Source organism: Schistocerca gregaria, chromosome 4 (genome assembly GCF_023897955.1).
Source record: "Schistocerca gregaria isolate iqSchGreg1 chromosome 4, iqSchGreg1.2, whole genome shotgun sequence".
NCBI classification, from domain to species: Eukaryota; Metazoa; Arthropoda; class Insecta; order Orthoptera; family Acrididae; genus Schistocerca; species Schistocerca gregaria.
This window is the reverse complement of record NC_064923.1, coordinates 766,021,953-766,041,368: the sequence shown is the minus strand read 5'-3', so window position 1 is coordinate 766,041,368 and position 19,416 is coordinate 766,021,953. Positions and strand designations below refer to the sequence as shown.

General features: G+C 38.7%; 1 protein-coding gene across 1 annotated transcript in view; it reads left to right on the top strand.

Annotated features, from left to right (window-relative positions):
• The window catches only part of LOC126365818 (mediator of RNA polymerase II transcription subunit 24), a 133,906-nt gene that overhangs the window by 59,809 nt on the left and 54,681 nt on the right, over positions 1-19,416 (top strand). Inside the window, exons 11-12 of the mRNA XM_050008414.1 lie at positions 1,147-1,319; positions 18,122-18,299. Coding sequence (XP_049864371.1) covers positions 1,147-1,319; positions 18,122-18,299 — 351 coding nt within the window. The remainder of the gene's footprint in view (positions 1-1,146; positions 1,320-18,121; positions 18,300-19,416) is intronic.

Genomic DNA, 19,416 nt, shown 5'->3' with positions numbered 1-19,416 from the left:
AGAGTCAGACCGCAAATTTGAAGATCTGTGTACGATCCTCCAATAGCTCCTTGTTTGTTTCTTTCTGCTCTTCATCACTTCTTTCACCTCTGGTTGAAATTTGTGTATATGAAAAATGCCAAATTGTACCATGGTTCAGAATCCACAATGTGTAGTTCCCCTGTAATCGGCAGGTTGAGTCAATTCAATGGTCAGAGGAAGGCAAGAGTATACCATCTCCAATAGGACATTACCTTGTTGAACATTTTGATGTTCAAACAAGTCATTGTGTCGAGGACCACTTTACTATGAATAGCCAAATAGAAGATCTGCTAAGAAACAGACAGACACATAGAAGTAGATGTAAAAAACATGCTAAGATTCCAAACAGTGTCCTACCTTGGTGCTAACATGCATGCCCACACTCACACCCACACACGCACCCACCCACTGTGTGTGTGTGTGTGTGTGTGTGTGTGTGTGTGTGTGTGTGTGTGTACGTGTTCTTCGTTCGGTTGAGTGGTGAGCATGTTACAAAGCAGTGAGAAGGGGAGGAGGGGAGATACACTGTAGAAAATGGGAGTGTATCACATGATGCACTAAGTAACAGTCTTTCTGCTGATTCTGTCTGTCTGGTCATACCAATATTATAGTGACTGTTTTGCCTTTTTCTGTTTATTGCGAGTGTTGTAAAGGGAACAAAACATTTATCAAGTGAATGTTCAAGAGAAACAGCTTGACACGTTTATCAATTTAAGAGGGGATGTCACAGGTAGAAGCTGGTTCCCAAATTAAGGATGCCCTAGTATTGCCTCCAGTCGGCAAGAATGATGTCAGGCAGAATATATGGTGTGGAACAGAAACAGAAAGCAAACTGGCTATACCCCAAGTATTCATTGTCTCTCTCTCAGGGCAAAACACCTAAAATTGTCACCATCTCAACTACACACCATTCTGACTCTAAATGACATTGTTTGGAAACTTAACAGTTTATCATAATTGTCAGTTGCTCAGTGTGTCTAATATCTCATGTCTCATTGTTTATTCTCATGTATGTAATTGTATCAGTTAAAAGACTGTGTAATTTATTTTACTATAAAACCAATTATATTTTCAGATTTAATTGAACCATTGATTTTAGTGACAAAACAAACTTTGTATGTGCAGGTGGTGCTGTCTGAAGAGAGAGGGGACTCCTTTTTTGAGCAATGGGTCCAAGTGTGCATGGTAGAAAGAGGTCATCCTAAATGTCCAGACAAAATGTTGCAACTCAGTGATCCTTTGAAAGTTGAAAGCCTTCTTACACAATTTAATTCAGCAGATAGTGACTTCAAAACCAGGTATATAAAAAAAGTCTTTCTGCATTCAGAGATTGAGTGTATGAAAACACTATCAATTGGTTTTCAATATATCAATATCAATTGATAGTGTTTTCATATACTGGTAGTTCTTTGTTATTTATAGAAAGAAAACCAATTGATAGTGTTTTCATACATGTCTGCTTCATACATGTCTGCTTGTGTCTGTGTATGTGCGGATGGATGTGTGTGTGTGTGTGTGTGTGTGTGTGTGTGTGTGTGTGTGTGTGTGTGTGTGTGTGTGTGTGTGTGCGCGAGTGTACACCTGTCCTTTTTTTCCCCTAAGGGAAGTCTTTCCGCTCCCGGGATTGGAATGACTCCTTACCCTCTCCCTTAAAACCCACATCCTTTCATTTTTCCCTCTCCTTCCCTCTTTCCTGAAGAAGCAACTGCCAGTTGCGAAAGCTCGTAATTCTGTGTGTGTGTTTTGTGTGTTTTGTTCATGTGCCTGTCTGCCGGCGCTTTCCCGCTTGGTAAGTCTTGGAATCTTTGTTTTTAATATATATTGGATAGTTCTGTGTGAAATAAAATTAATGGAATGAGTAAAGGTAACAACTCTCTGTATACAGAATGAGATTTTCACTCTGCAGGCTTCTTTCATAGATTTAGGATCGTGCTTCTCTTTTTCCTGAGAGACCATCACTTAGTATTGCCCATTATACATATTTACATAGAAGTACTGTACCATTATGATGATACACACAAAGTAGCTTAATAACCGGCACATCCAGTGTTGTTAATATAAGAATTAAATTCCTTCACACTAGCAATTGTCTCAGCACAAAATCTACTACCCATCAAAAAGTACACAGTAAATGATGTAGATGGATATACAAGCATAAACATTCCTGGGTGTGGCAATGTAGTTTTTAATTCTGGCAGAATTATGATTACAAGGCAAACATGTTAGCACATGATACACAGCAAGTTTTGTGTGGTGACATTAATTAAGCTGATCTATTGTGCAATAAATTTCAGCTGGTAATATTGAATACTCTGTTCAAGAATCACAAGAGAAGGAGGTGATGTACTTGGAAAAGACCAGGAGACATGGAAGATTCCAGTTAGATTACGTCATGGTCAGGCAGAGATTCCAAAATCAGAATTGAATTGGAAGGCGTACCTGGAAGCAGATATAGATTCAGATCCAATTTAGTAATGATGGAAGAGTAGGCTGAAGTTTAAGAGGAAGAATCAATGCATAAAGAACTGGGATACTGAAGTACTATGGAATGAATAGATATGCTTGAAGTTCTCTGTGGCTACAGATACTGCAGTAAGGAATAGCTCAGTAGGCAGTTCAGTTGAAGAGGAATGGACATCTATAAAAAGGGCAAACACAGAAGATGGGAATAAAAACATAGGTACAAAGAAAGTAACGGCGAAGAATCTTGGGTAGCAGAAGAAGTACTTCAGTTGATTGATGAAAGAGAGAAGTACAAAAATGTTTAGGGAAATTAAGCAACACAGAAATACTAGTCACCGAGGAATGAAATAAATAGGAAGTGCAGGGGAGCTAAGATAAAATGGCAGTATGAAAATGTGAAGAAATCGAAAAAGAAATTACTGTTAGAAAGACTGACTCAGCTTATAGTAAGGTCAAAACAACCTTTGGTGAAATTAAAAGCAAGGGTGATAACATTAATAATGCAATGGAAATTCCACTGTTAAATGCAGAGGAGAGAGCAGATAGATGGAAAGAGCACATTGAAGGGGGAGGACTTGTCTGATGATGCGATAGAAGAAGAAACAGGAGTCGATATAGAATCAGAATTTAAAAGAGCTTTGGAAGACTTAAGATCGAATAAGGCAGAAGGGATAGATAACATTCTATCAGAATTTCTAAAATGTTGGGGGGAAGTGACAACAAAATGACTATTCATTTTGGTGTGTAAAATGTACGAGTCTGGCGACACATCATCTGACTTTCGAAATAATATCATGCACACAGTTCTGAAGACTGCAAGAGCTGTATACTGCAAGAATTATTGCACAGTCAGTTTAACAGCTCATTCATCCAAGTTACTGACAAGAGTAAAATACAGAAGAATAGAAAAGAAAACTGAGACTGTGTTAGATGATGATCAGTTTGGCTTCAGGAAAGATAGAGGCATCAGAGAGGCAAATTCTGACATTGCAGTTCAAAATGGAAGCAAGAGTGAAGAAAAATCAAGACACATTCATAGGATTTGTCAACCTGGAAAATGTATTCGCCAATGTCAAATGGTGCAAGATATTCAAAATTGTGGGAAAAATAGGGGTAAGATGTAGAGAAAGAAGGGTATATACAATTTGTACAAGAACCAAGAAGGGGCAATAAGGCTGGAAGACCAAGCATAAATTGCTCAGATTAACAAGAGTGTAAAACAGGGATATAGTCTTTCACCCATTCTGCTCAGTCAATACATTGAAGAAGCAATGGCACTTATAAAAGGAAAGGTCAAGAGTGGGATTAAAATTCAAGTGGAAGGATACTGATGACATTTGCTGATGATTGTTCTCCACAATGAAAGTGAAGAACAATTACAGGATGTGATGAATGGAATGAAAATCTAATGAGTACAAAAAATGGATTGAGAGTAAACTAAAGGAAGATAAAATAATGAGAAGTAACTAAAGTAAGAACAGTGTGAAACTACAGAGGGGGTGAGTGGATGACACCTCTGCACAATGTCAGGAATCGTGTGGAAGTGCTCGCAGCACTAAGAAAATATGATTATTCTGTTAATTGTTTATTTTGACAACTTTTGCAAAGGGTGGTGCACTGTTGGCCATAGTTGCCTCCTGCCCTGCTCACAGACAGACTCTCAGTGTCTGACGCTGCGCCATTCCTTGTGCTTGTAGCCTAGTGAGACATTGTTCCTCTTGCAGCATGGATGGCTGCTGCCAGCTGAAGAAGTGTACTCGATCGCACTCTGTTCCTCTTCTTTCCTGGACCACCCCATCTGCGATGTGGTGTCGGTGGCAGACTTTGAACACAGTGCTGCTGGCCTGGTAGGTCCGGCACCCAGAGGCGCTGAGGCATACGGGACGGCGGCCCACCAGGAACCCTGGTCGTCACCTTCAGTCCCACAATCAGAATGAAGTTCATCAGTGGAGTTCGGCTCTGTGACAATCCACACAAGCCATGGCTGACTGGTACTGCACTGGTTGATCTCAGACAAAAAGACTTACTAATGACATGGTCATGGAGCAGAATGTCATCGACACAGACTGCATCATTCCCATTGACCGGAACCATTCTCCCCTACTTGGAGCTGGGGCTCCAGTATTTAAAAAGCTCTCCGTAGTTCTGTGACATGTGGTTTACTAGCAATGACCGCATGTGGCCTCGTTATTCTGCTACCCATACCTTAATTCTCTCTTAGCAGCTAGTTAAATTGGTCTATGAGTGTTTTCCCTAGCTGTGTCTATTGCTTCTTGCAGCATCCTGCCATGCAATGAGCATACGTGTTATTTTGCTTAATCACTGTCCTTTTCTGTTTTCCTGCTGTGTGTTCTCTCTCTCACTCAGCTGCTGCAGAGTTGCAGACTGTGCCACCCATCTGTCTTGTCACCGTGCTTCCTGGCCTGCCTCTAATTATGGCGTGGCCAGCCTATTTTATGTCAAGGTGGTTGAACTCCGTTAAAAATTTTATAACTTGGAATTTGTATTACTCTGTACCGTAACACGTCCCTCCCCATTGTTAAAATTTGGCTCGAATTTTCAGCTTCACTTGTTCTTAGTTAGCCTTCACATTCTTAAACATTAATTAATATCTCTCCTTGTGCTAAGTTATAATGGAATATTGATTCTGCTTTGCTTATCTAATTACACTGTTGTGTGTTCTGCTTCCATCTTATGACTAGGTTGTACCCATGTCACCGGCATTTGGTGGTTTGCTATTTCACTTGAGTGTACCATCTTACGTTTCAGGGAGAAGTAGACTCCACAAATAAATATCAGAACCTATATTACGCTCATGGTTGACAAACTGTAAATAATTGTCTTCTGCTTCTGTTTTTTCATAATACTGTTTCATGTGCTGCAATATTTGGTTTACTGAGACTTGTTGGTTTACAGAATTTATCAAGTTGTGTATCAACTTCAGTAAAGTTGAATTGAACAAGTTGTTGATAAAAGTTAGGTTTTGGTAGGATAGTATGTGTGGGAGTTTCTCTGGCCAATACAACATTGGTCTGGACATGGAAATTAGTGTTGTACCCATAATGTTAGCTGGAAGGTGAAACTGTCGTCCTGCTATCTCACATCTAGTCCCATTTATTAGCATTCCATTAAATTTGAATTCTAAGCACATAATTCCTGTAGGTTTTAAATTTTCATAACAAGTGATGATTACCGTTTTCTGATGTAATAAAGCCAGTGGTCTCCAATTCTCTGGAATTCTGTTTGTGGTGCGAAAACTTTTTTCTCAAAATCTACCACTTCTAGCTTCCCTAAAAACAATTGCATTTCACATGACTTTTGGTCGGTTTGTATCGCCCTTGCTGGACAAATAATAGTTCTTTTCTGAACAAAATTGTTGAAATCTGCTATGGACAGGAAAACATGAGCATCTCTTTTCTTTGAAACTAATAAAATTTCTGATGTTTGCAACTCTACCCATTTCTGAATTGTACTCCTTTTTATAGGATATGGATGTACTGTGTAACATTGGTATTGTGTATCCATTCCTACTACTAGAAATTTAATTCTAACATGTATCTCAGCTTTATCAGTGGTTACTCCTACAGTAAATATACGATAAAATAAAGCTATATTCATATTTGTTGTTGGTAAAATATGCTGCAACCTCTTGGGAAAGTCTCTTTGTGCTTGTTGTAGGGCTACGAGAATTTGCTGTGGATTACTAAAGTTGAACTCAGCTACCCGTGAGTATCATTGTGTATTGCCTTACGTTATGTGTCTATCTCTACTCTTGCGTCCTCCAATGTGTTCACTAGAGTGCGTAGTGATGTGGCTACTAGCACTTTTATCATCTAAATGACTCAAATGAGTTTGAATATTCTCTAAATCACTATTCAAAACATTTCTGGTTCCACGTGCATACTGCTCTGATTCAGCTGTTAAATTTCTTACTGTTTTAGTCACATTGGATATTTCTTACTTCATATTCCCTATTTGTGTCTTGTGCCATTCCACTTTTGTTCGCGTATTCTCCTCTAATTCTTGTACACACTGCATCTTAATGCAGATGTTCTCAGTATCCTCATTATCTGGTGTCCCAAGTACCATTTTTAATAGCTTTCCTCCTGCATCTAACCAACCTTGCTTCCTTCATACTAATGTTCGTGGTACAATTTTGGTTTTGTGTTCCAACTGAGTCCTCAGTTTTTCATACGAGAGTTTCAAATCCTGGTACTCGCTTTTATTATCCCCCAACTGTCCTCCTCTGTTCACATATTCCTGTAATGCTACAAACTGTCTTGTAGTGTTCTTACTTCATTTCTCACTTCCCAAACATCAAATGCAAACTCTGTTATCCAATTATGGATTGTTAGTAGGACATCTACTTTTCTAAGAACAGGAAGCCATTGTGCAGTGGTTGATTCTGCATTATATGTCCTTGACAACAATATAGTAGTGCTACGCTCAGAAGAATTTTTCTGGCCAGCACCCTCAGCACATAAACTGAGAGAAAGGCAAACATCATCACTCCCCTCCCTCCTTTAAAGAACTAACTAAAGACAAAACAGAATAAAAGAATGATACCAATGTAGTAACAACAGTCATGATATTTGGCTTACACTGCAGAATCCTACTTTACTTACTCCTGGATCTAAGTGAATAAGGTATATCCTTCTTAGGTAGTTGCTTCTTTCATCCTTCTGATCTTTCATGATTGGTTGAAGAGATTTGTGGCAAAGTGTCAACTACGCCTGTGAATGGTTTGATTCGACTGATGTGCACTATTGAAGTTCTTGCTGGTAATTGCAGTTTTATATTGACCAGTGAAGTCATTTCAATAACTTGGTACTTAGCCAAAAATTTCTTAGTTTTGCGTATCAGAGTATCAGGTTTTGTTAACAATACCCATTGTCCTATTCTATACTGTGGTGGTTTCTTGCTCTTTGCCCAATACGCTCTTGTTTTTTTAATGCTTTTGTATTGGCGCGTTTCACCATTTTCCAAATTGCTTTTAATTTCTTTGCAAATTCTTTCACTGGTTCACCTTGTGCACCCAGTTTATGTTGGAGTACATCGAAAGGTGATAGCATTTTCCTACCATATACAACTTCGTATGGCTAGAGACCCATTCCAGAATGAAATTTTCATTGTAGGCACAGACAACTAGGTTAAGTAGACATCCCAATTTGAATGCTGTGACTCAACATAGTGGCTCAACATCATAGACAATGTACAGTGAACTCTTTCAGTTCGCCCGTTTGGTTAAGTATGAAACGGGCTGGTACGTAACTTCTTAATTTGTAATAACTGACATAGTTGTTTCAGTAGTTCAGGTACAAATTTTTTTCCCTGGTCCGTAATAATAGTTTCAGGCGTACTGTACTTCAATAACCAAGTATTCATCATTGATTGTTCTACTGTACTACCTTCTGATCAGGAATAGCTACCATAACCAAATAGTGTGTAAAATGGTCCTAAATTGTTAAAACATATTTGTTCCCAGCAGGTGTTTTGTTAAAAGCTCCCAGAATGTCTAATCCTAAAAAAGAAAATGGTTTATCTGCTTCAGGTAGTTGTTGCAACTCAATCTTTTGATGACTTAATTCTGATCATTGCATGCATGGAACACAGTTTTTTACATATTGTGCTTCATCATTGAAACATGTCTTCCACCAGAATCTTCCAGCTACTGATCTATCCATTATATGTTGACCTCCGTGACCTGATAAAACATGGTAATTAGCCTGACGTAACATTTCTTGTCTCAGTGCTGCAAGAATGACAACGCGTGGTGCACACTTCTGCATAACAAGCCTTCTTGCATTTCAAACTGTGAGTGTGTTGGAAACAATGTGCAGCACTCTCTGTCTGCTAGTTGTGCCTTTATTCAGTTCATATCCAGTAAAGCTGCAACCTTCCTGCCTAACGCATCAGCATTTTTATTTGAACCTCCCAATTTATGAATCATTTCATAATCAAATTCACTTAAATTCAGTGTCCATCTGGTCAATCGGCTTGGTGGATCCTTTAACCCTATAACCATCTGAGAGAAGCATGGTCCGTAACGACTTTGAATTGTCGACCGTACAAATAACAACGAAAGTATGAAATTCCGTATATGACAGCTAGCGTTTCCTTCTTTGTTGTGGAATAATTTGTTTCTGCTTTATTTGACTGCCTGGAGGCATACACTCCTGGATGTTCATTTCCATCTACATTTTGACTTAATACACAACCCACCGTGATATTAAATGTGTCACATGCCAATAGGAATCCACGTTTAAGATCAGGAAACACAAACACAGGATCTGACACTAAAATTTTCTTAAGTTTCTCATAAACCTCTTGACACTGTGGTGATCATTGGCAACCAACTCCTTTCTTAAGCAACATGGCTAATGGTCGTGCGATTTCAGGAAAACCCTTTACAAATTTACAGTAGTATTTACATAAATGAAGATAAGATTGCAATTGCTTAGTAGTAGTTGGCACTGGAAAATCACGTATGGCTGATGTAAGTCTAGGATCTGTCATGACTCCATCTCTTGTAGTAATACGACCTAGATATGTTACTTGTGCTTGCACAAAATGACGTTTCTCTACATTTAAAGTAAGATGCTTCTAGTAACCTACTAAACACATCAGTTAAACTTTTAATGTGTTCTTCCATTGTTTTTGAATGTACTATTACATCATCCAGGTAGACCAAACATATTTTGGGTTTTAAACCATGAAGGACACCATCCAGTAGCCTTTGAAAAATAGCAGGAGCATTCTTCAGACCAAACGGCATTCTCTTATATTGGTAATGTCCAAAATTGGCTGTGAATGCGGTCTTATTTCTATCATCTAGAAACACTTCTACTTAGTGGTAGCCACTTTGAAGGTCTGTTGTTGCAAAATGCTTACAATTTCCTAGGTTGTCTAATGTATCCATAATGTTAAGAATTGGATATGCATCCATTGTAGTTCATGCATTTAAAAACCAATAGTAGCAACAAAATCTATTATCTTCAACTGTTTTTTTGGGGACCACAACTATTTTGCTGGACCAGGCACTATCAGTATTTTCTATGATACCTCCACGCAGCTGCTGGTCAGTGAACTCATCTACAAGTGGTTGTAGATGCTTTGCAATCATACATGGCTTCTTATACACTGGTGAATTATCCCCTGTTCGTATACGATACTGTGTGATCGGTGTTGCTGTTAGTGGACCATTCAAATCAAATAAATCTGCAACAATAAAGCTTCCATGCCTTCCTGTTCTCCATCCTTCAAGTGACTAACTTCGTTCTGTAGTACATCTGCATTAACGGATTGTTCGATGCCATGATCACCATGTGATTCATCGATATCCTCTTCATTGACTACCTCTAAGCTCGCTACAAATAAAACTTTTGGGAGATATACTTCATCTACCCTGAAATTATCCACGCTAACTGGAATCATCAGTTCCCCATTAACATCTGATATGTGTGCAAGACTCCTCCTTGTACAACTATGCATTTCATCCAGTGTCTCATTGTTCTGCAGTGGCTCAAGCACACATAATCTTTCCTGTGGAATGTCGCCATCTACCGATACATAAACTAACTTCCCTGTACCAGCAGGTACTTTGTCATACATAACTATCCTCAACACATGTGTATGTAGTTCATTTGGTAACATCGTAGCTAACAGTGCACCTTGCAACATTTTACAATTTACTGCTGTCATACCCATTGGAAACAAGCTTCCATAAAGTTCAGCTGTGGGCTGCGGAAGATTAATTTTAGCATGATGCCTATCCAGGAAGTGAAGTTCAAGAATCACAGAGTATCCTTGTCCCACAGACAGCAGTACTTTCATTTGCTCATAGAATTCCATATTTCCAACATGAAAAACAAGCCGTGTTGTCCCTAATGACACCACATCATTGTCTCCTACTCCATGTAAATTATACCTTGAAGTTGCCAGTCTTCTCCTACCCATGAGGTCTAGATTAACCACAGAAGTATTTGCGCCTGTATCAACCAAAAACTTATACCTCTTACTATTTATAATGCCCGTCAAACAACAATCCGTCTCTGTCTTAAATTCTGCAGTATTTTGATTTACTGGGAATGCTTTCCAACGGACGAAACATTCCCGGTGTGGTTTAGTGCATCTTGCCGTTTGTTTCTGCCATTCTGCTTTCTACTCCTACATTCATTCACTTTATGATCAAAATGCCCACACCCATAACATTGTAGCTGGTTGCATTGTGCTCTGACATGTCCCTTTTTTCCACAAGAATAGCAAGTTTTTTCTGTAACAGACAACCATTTCTCTGTGCGTCCTCCCATTGCACTATCTACTTCCTGCAAATGCGTGGCAATATGTAATGCTGCGGCCAAATCATCCAGATCTCCCATCCTAAATTGTCATGAAAATTCCGCAAGTATACCCCTCAAAAACACATCAAAAGCCCTGTTCTCAGATTCCCACAGGATAACATGATCAGCGTCTGGATTTCCCATTAATTCATATGTTTGAGTGTCCTCCTTACATATTTGGTCTGAAACATTTTCTACTGTTTCGTTTCCTTTCATATTTAACTCACTCAGTTGTTCTCTAAAAATACCTAGCACTATTCTGTTTACGGTACCTCTGCCACAAACCTTCAGCTAAATGCTTAAATGAGGTTGCTTTACCAAGTGTTTCTTGTTACATGACACATGTCTTCACTTTACCCACAAGGCATAAATTAGCCTTCCTTAACATAAACGCATCTGACCAATTCCACTTTCTGGCTGTAGCCAAGACACCACTAATAAATACTGTGACATCCTCGGTTGGCTTCCCAGAGAAAGGTGTAAACAAGTGAGCTACAGAAGAATCTATTGCAAAGTGACACTGCCCTACTAAAGATTTTGTTTCATCCAAACCTGGCTGTGAATTTTGTGCAGCTCACAAAACCTCTAATTGTGCCATTCATTCCTCATGATGCACTCTCTGCTAGCAAATGTGACACTTGATCTGTTAGTTTGGCTATTGCCTAACTGGTAGAAACCAACCTTGTGTCTGGCATTCTTGTGCAATTTACTACTGTCTTCTAAACCACAATATATAATAGATATGTGTGACACTACACCAGAACAGACAACAAAACAATACTATAATATGTAAATGACAATGAATTGTGGCCCTCCTGACCCTTTAACCACCCTAGATCAAACTCCTTGACATCTTAATGTAACAGTTACCTACAGATGAAAATAGCAGAGTCGACACTTTTCTGACTCCAATTTACAGAGGGGCTGAGTGGATGGTACCTCTGCATGATGTCAGTAATCATCAGGAAGTGCTCGTGGCACTAAGAAAACATTATTATTCAGTGAATCGTTTATTTTGACAACTTTTACAAAGTGTGGTGCACTGTTGGCTGTAGTTGCCTCCTGCCCTGGTCACAGACTCTTGGTGTCGGACACTGCACCAGTCCTTGCGCCTGTGTCGTAGCAAGATGTCATTCCTCTTGTGTCGATACAGATGCTTACCCCAGCCTGGTACAGCATGGATGGCCACTACTGGCTGAGGGAGTGTACTTGATCCCACTCCGTGCTGCTTCTTCCCTGGACCACCCCATCCGCGGTGTGGTGTAGTCGGCAAGTATTGAACGCAGTACTGCCTGCCTGGTAGGCCCCGAACTTGGAGGTGCTTAGGCATTGTGCAAATTTATATTAAAAATATAATTAATTAAACAAATCAATTTTTTCATACTTTTATCATTTTGATTCCTTATAGATTTTTAAACAAATACAATGGCTTTCACTTGTAACTTACATCGATTCCTGTATTCTCTATGCTGTTGAGATTTATGCCATTTGATTATATTCATCTTCTTCCGCCATAATTATTTCTCATTCTTGACCATGGATACAATAAGGATTTTTCATCGGACTTCCTCTTCTGGTGCAGGCGGCTACAGTGACATGATATTGGGATAATGCATGAAAGAAAAGAAAGCTTTCATGGTTTTGCACTAAATAAACTCTCACACTTCATACTTTCATAGGATTATCATCCAGACAACACACTGTATCACAAGAAATACATCTTCTCGCCACAAGAACTGAAGACAGAGTCTCTCTCTCTTTTTTTTAAAAAAAAAAAGAAGAAGAAGAAGAAAAACCTGCAAAAAGTTTCCATCATTTGTCTTTCACCTTCCGGCATACCAAAATATCCCTTTGCCGATGCTTACAGTGGCCACACTAGTGATTATTGACTTTTATTATCATGGCATGTCGGGGCTTTTCCTTTATGTACCTATACACCATACCGGATAGTGGTCCACCAGGAACCGTGGTCGTCATCTTCCATCCCACACTCAGAGAGTACAGCACCTGCTACTGCACTGCTGCTGGTAGTTCATCAGCTCTCCCTTAAGTAGTGGTTGGTGTGACACAACATGAAGTTCATCAGTGGAGTTCTGCTCTGTGACAATCCACACAATCTATGGCTTGTGGGTACTGCGCTGGTTGATCTGAGACAAGACTTTAACAGCATGGTCATGGAACAGAATGTCATCGACATGGACTGCATGATTCCCATTGACCTGGGCCATACTCCCCTACTTCGAGCAGGGGCTTGAGTATTTCAAATTTCAAAAGCTCTCTGTAGCCCTGTGGTGTGCGGTTTACTATCGATAACCGCGCATGTGGCCTCGGTATTCAACTACCCTTGCTTTAATTCTCTCATAGCAGTTAGTTAAATTGGTCCATGAGTCCAGAATGAGATTTCCACTTTGCAGCGGAGTGTGCGCTGATATAGTCTATGAGTGTTTTCCCTAGCCTTGTCTATTGCTTCTTGTGGCATCCCACCACACAAATGAGCGTGTGTGTTATTTTGCTTAGTCCCTGTCCTTTTCTGTTTTCCTGCTGTGTGTGCTCCCTATCACTCAGCAACTGCAGAGTTGCAGACTGTGCTGTCCATCCATCTTGCATCAGCGTACTTCCTGGTCCGCCACTAATCATGGAATAATCAGCCTATGTTACATCGAGGTGGTTGACCTACATTACAAATTTTATAACTTGGAACCCGTATTACTCTGTGCTGTAACAAAACTTAACATCAAAATTGGGGATCACAAAGTGATGAAATTAAAGAATTCTGCTACCTAAGCACCAAAATAATCCACGATGGACAGAGCAAAGAGGACATGAAAAGCAGACTAGCACTAGCAAAAGAGCATTGTTTGCCAAGAGAACTCTACTAGTATCAAACATAAACCTTAATTTCAAGAAGAAATTCGTGAGAATGTACATTCGTAGCACTGCATTCTATGGTAGAGAAACATGGACTGTGGGAAAACTGGAACAGAAGAGAATCGAAGCATTTGAGATGGTGTGCTATAGACAAATGTTGAAAATTAGGTGGACTGTTGAGGTAAGGAATGAAGAGGTTGACCACAGAATTGGCAAGGAAAGGGTATGGAAAACACTGGTAAGAAGGGATAGTATAGTAGGACATCTGTGAAGACATCAGGGAATAACTTCCACGGTAGCTGTGATGGGTAAAAACAGTAGAGAAAAACAGAGAATGGAATCCATTGCAGCAAATAATTGAGGACATAAATACCAATTGGTATTCTGAGGCTAAAAGGTTGACGCAGGAGAAGATTTCATGATGGACTGAAAAAGAAACAAAAGAAAGGAGAGAAAACAGAAAAAGATGATGTGTCTGTTGTCAGTACTGACATTCATCTTGAAAGTAAGTACTGGCTAACAATTCTGTCTCACAGTTTTATAGTTTCCTTGAGAGAAGGTTCCTGTTTTCCTTTTGTAATGAAACACAGAGAGGGCGGCATTCATGTTAGTGGTAGCAGAGCTATTAGTATATTTTTCCATTTTTTAAAATTTACTCAGTGATTTCATTTTTAAGAATACAGTAAACTCCTCTTTATCCAAAATGATCGGGATGGTGGTTGGTTCGGATACCAAAAATTTCGGATAAACTGAAGTCCCCATTTTCACGTGTGAAACACCCCGAATTGCATCAACACTAGAAAATGTGATTGTAAAACTTATGTAGAGTTCATAGAATGATATTGATATGGTTGTGAATAAGCCTGCACGTTTTTGACTGAAAAAGTTGTGCTGACATTTAAAGAAGGTGCCAGAGTATGTTTGAAAACTCAATGTTTTTAAATGCTGAATAACAAAGCTCGTTTATTTCTTCTTATAGAAAAAATACATCTTATTTGGCAACAGGAAAAAATGAGAGTTTTCATTTTATTACCTTCTCTTTTGAATAAAAAATAAACTACTGTACAAAACTATGAAATAAATGTAGAGAAAAAAAATAATAAACTTTTAACTTATGGACATTGAAGGACTAGGGCATTTCATTAGAATTTATTTTTTGGTAGAAAAGTGTGTATTTTTTTTTTTTAAGAATCTTTTGTTGTGGCAATATATCTCCAATGTTGGAAAAAAAAATGATTTCGGGATAAGTCGCCTCCTCCTGTTAGCTGATGTACTCCAGGGCAGTTTGGATCACTTCATAACCAACTGTGTGAGGACTCTTTTTCTCTTCTTCATCATCAGAGACATATTCTTCTGACACTTTCTGATTGGTCACAATTTGGATGATTTCTTTCTCAGCCAAATCAAAATAGTAGTATTCCATCCACTCTTCAATGTCTTCGAAGTTCGCGTCTTCGGAGCCAGGTAGCTTCTCCAGTAAATTCACCAAAATTACGTCATTTTCATCTGTTTCTGGCATGTCAGCTTGAGTTTCAGTGTTGCCCCCTTCTTCCCATCACTGATGAGTTGCCTTATGATCTAAGAGATTTTCCAAGACATAATGAGAGAATGGTTCAGTATTGGGGCCACTCCTGTTTATTATCTACATAAATGATATGCACTCTAGTATTACACATAATTCTAAAATATTAATATTTCTGTTTGCTGGTGACACTAGCTTGGTTGTAAAGAATGTTATGTGCAATGTTGGCTCTGTTTCAAATAGTGCAGTTCATAACATGCTTGTAGAAAATAAACTAACTCTAAATCACAGTAAGACTCAGTTTTTACGGTTTCTGACACACAATTCAACAAAATCGAATGTTTTAATTTCACAGAATGGGCATATGATTAATAAACTGAACAGTTCAAATTTCTGTGTTTTCAGATATATAGTAAACTGTCGTGGAAAGCCCACGTTCAGGATCTTGTTCAGACTTATAGCTGCTATTTTTACTATTTGAATGGTACCTGAAGTAAGTGATTGTTCAATATGAAACTTAGTTTACTTTGCTTATTTTCAGTTGCTTATGTTGGATGGTATTCTATTTTGAGGTAACTCTTTGCATACTCAAAGGATATTTTTTACTCATGAACAGACGGTTAGGGCAATAAGTGGTCTAAGTTTGCGAACCTCTTGTTGGTCCCTGTTCAGTAGTCTGGATATCCTGACATTGACCTCTCAATATATATATATTCTTTACTGTAGTTTCTTGTTAACAATATCAGCTTATTCCCAAGAATTAGCAGCTTTCACTTAGTTAATACTAGGCAGAAATCCAATCTGCATTTAGATTGCACTTCTTAACTCTTGTGCAGAAAGGTGTGCAGTATACTGCTGCATCCATTTTCAGTAAGCTACCACAAGAACTCCATGTGGATTCAAATTGAAATTGAAGAGTTTCCTCATGGGTCACTCCTTCTATTCTGTCAAGGAGTTCCTTGAAAAATTAAGCTTATTCCTATGTTAAATTGTTGATTACGTTTACTTAAACTTATTGCTTGACTTTTTTTGGGTTCCTAAACATTTTATTTTATATGTTATTACTTTTATGTTGTAATTTCATGTACTGGCATGTTCCATGAGCTTGGAGATTTGCTCCTCAATGTGTCCCTACAGAACTAGGTGTATAAATAAAAATAAATAAAATAAATTGAAGCTAAACTGAAATTTTATGAACCAGAAGGATTGCCTTCTGGGAATCAAAAGGTAGACTTTCTAGGTAACAGATACTGTTAGCAGACAACACACTAAAAGTCAAATTTTATCAAAAATTTAATTATCTAATTCAAAAAATATGGTCTGTGATAGGACCTAGAGTGCAGATTATCCTAAGTTATGAACTTTAACAGTATGCTTTGTAAAATATGCTTTTGTAATAAATAAGTAAAATAAAAATGTAGTGGGCTTCAGTTGGATATTAGGCCTCATCCACTATAACGTGTTTAACCAGTCCATGTAAATGGTACCACCTGACTTGTATTGCTTTTTGGTGGAGAGAGAACTCAGTATTGATATTCTTACCAGTGATGTGAGGCCAATAGGATCTGGGGGAAGCACATCAGCTGTGATGTTCTGGATCAAACTGACAAGTGACACCCGTGGAGTAGGGTGGCACGTTATAGGTCTGTGCAGCTACTAGCACCACAGGTGATGGTAGGCACTCCAGATTGCTGTCTCCCAATATATCGTTGGGTCTGTAGCTGTGAATTTCATCGTCACAGTTGGTAGATGGTGTGCCCACCTTCAACCACGAGGATAAGTTTGTGCTGGTCCTTTTGTCCCTCACGGTGCCCAGGTTACAGACAAGTGTGCAATTGTATATGTGGGCCCAGTAGGAAGAGTGCATCCTGAAGCGAGAAAACTGCTGTGACTCCTGCACTGGTAGTGCTGGTTTGTGGTTTTGCAGCAAAATCAGGTGCTGCTAGCCACTCTAGCAGTGTATCTGGGTTGAGGCCATTGAAGGAAATTGACCTGTTCGCACTTAGAAATTGTTGATAATGTCTTTGGCAGACATGCTCTTTAGGGATTTTCTTGTGTGGACTGTGAAAGGTCTCCACTGCTTTGACTTCACTGTTAAAGGTTGGGTGGAAAGTGAGGTGATGTTGTGCTCTGTGCTGTTCCTGTGGGAACAACCTGAAAATATGACTATTGTGAATTGGGGACCATTATGAGACACAATGGTTTTGGTTGCTATTTTCACTGCTTTGTGATGTTATAGAAAGTATTTACCAGGTGTCCTGACTTCTCGTAAATATTCTTAGCCTTAGAATGTGAATAGACTGTCTCTGCAACTGAAGTCTCTTTTATATTGGCAAGCAATGAGAAAGTCAGGTCTTGTACCTATCATGCCAGAATTCATATCCAGATTTTCAGTGTACCTTCCTTCCTTCTGTATCAGAACTTATGTCACTTTTTTTCCCCCAACACTTGGTTGCATTAAAATGTATTGTGAAATCTCCATACTAATTATGCTTTCTGGTTCTTTAGAGCATTTAGTGAGCTTCTAATAACGGAGAAAAACTGTGCCAAGAGAGAGTGAGAGACTAGGCTTAAGACGTTAAATTGATTACGTAATATATATTTAAAGAGCGTTATGTACATTTCTTTGTATGTTTTGTGAATAAAAGGTCATGTAACTTCCTGGCAGATTAAAACTGGGTGGTGCTGAACCGAGACTCGAACTCGGGATCTTTGCCTTTCATGGGCAAGTGCTCTACCATCAGCACACACTCGGCTACAGAGTGTAAATCTCATTCTGAAAAGGTCATGTGGTAGAGATTATGGAGAGGGTGGCCATTGGGGTAGTAGAAAAAGAAAGGAAAGAGGAGAAAAACATGAACAGCCAGTGACTTAAAAGTACTAAAATTGTTGTTTATCTTTTTTTCAGCCAAGTAAAGTGGCATGAAGTTTGCTTGAATGTGCCCAGTGCAATCAATGAGGTACTGCAAGCATGGGAACATGGAATAGTCTCTGCAACAGATGTCAAACGCATCTTGGATGCTATGCGAAGCCGAATGGCATGTTTGCCTGTTTGTGCTGCTACATGGCTTTGTAGTTACATGCAGGTATGTGTGGTTTCCTTTTCTTTTTTTTTTTCTATGCAATGAAGAGTATTTTGGTCAAATGCACTGAATAAAATTTCTTTTGAGGTTGATTGTTTTTAGAGGTTGATACTAAACTAACTTAGTTTCCAGAGTCCTTTTCACCGATGATATCTTGACTTGTCTCTGAGCAATGTTTCAGTGAGTTTATTACCTGATATTTTCAGGAAAACGGATAGGTTAATGTGGAATGCAATCTTTTATTGCTACAGAAATGCAACCTCTTCTGACAAGGGAGTACCGGGGAGAGCCAGCTGTGTGTCCCTGGAAGGTGTATGTAAGATGACCCTTCCCCCCTTTTTCCCCTTCTTTTAAGAGGCTCCTTGAGAAAACTATAAACATATTCTGACTAATCAAAATTACAAACTATATTATTCACAGAGTGTCTGCCTAAAACATTAGCATTATACCTATTTTAAACTCAGGCCATTTACTGATTGACTACATTTTGATAATACAAGGAGAAATAAAATAAACAAAAGGAAATGGTTTACATTAATTTTTATCTTCACTACCCTTTTCATTTGCTATGCATGTCATCTGGGGTATCACTCTTTTCATCATCACCATCATCCTAGTAGCACAGCCATGAAATTTATATCTTTATTGTCACAAATATTTAGCAATTCCTTCCAAATATGTTGCAATTTCTGAGGTGATTGTTACAGTTAGACCAGAGAACACAGATTTTTCTTATGCTGAATACGCATCGGATTTCACTTTTATACTGATGAGAGAATGTTACAGTGTTTCTTGCTTACAAACATATTGTCTGCACTCCGCTCTCTCATTGGCTGCATAGAACCAGCAGCTGTCATGTCCCCTTTCACTCCCATCATACCTCACAGTGAGCATTGACAACACTGCTACAGGAAACATGTCCTGCAAAAATTTATACTATTTTTATGCTGTAAACAAAATAGAAAGAAACTTCCACATGGGAAAAATATACTATTTTTATGTATTTGTATGATTTTAAAGTCAACTCAAATGGATTCAGGTGAGCTGCAGTTTAAATGTGGTAGGTGTTCATAAAATATATATATGATCACAACTGACTCGTGGAGCAAAGACATGCATT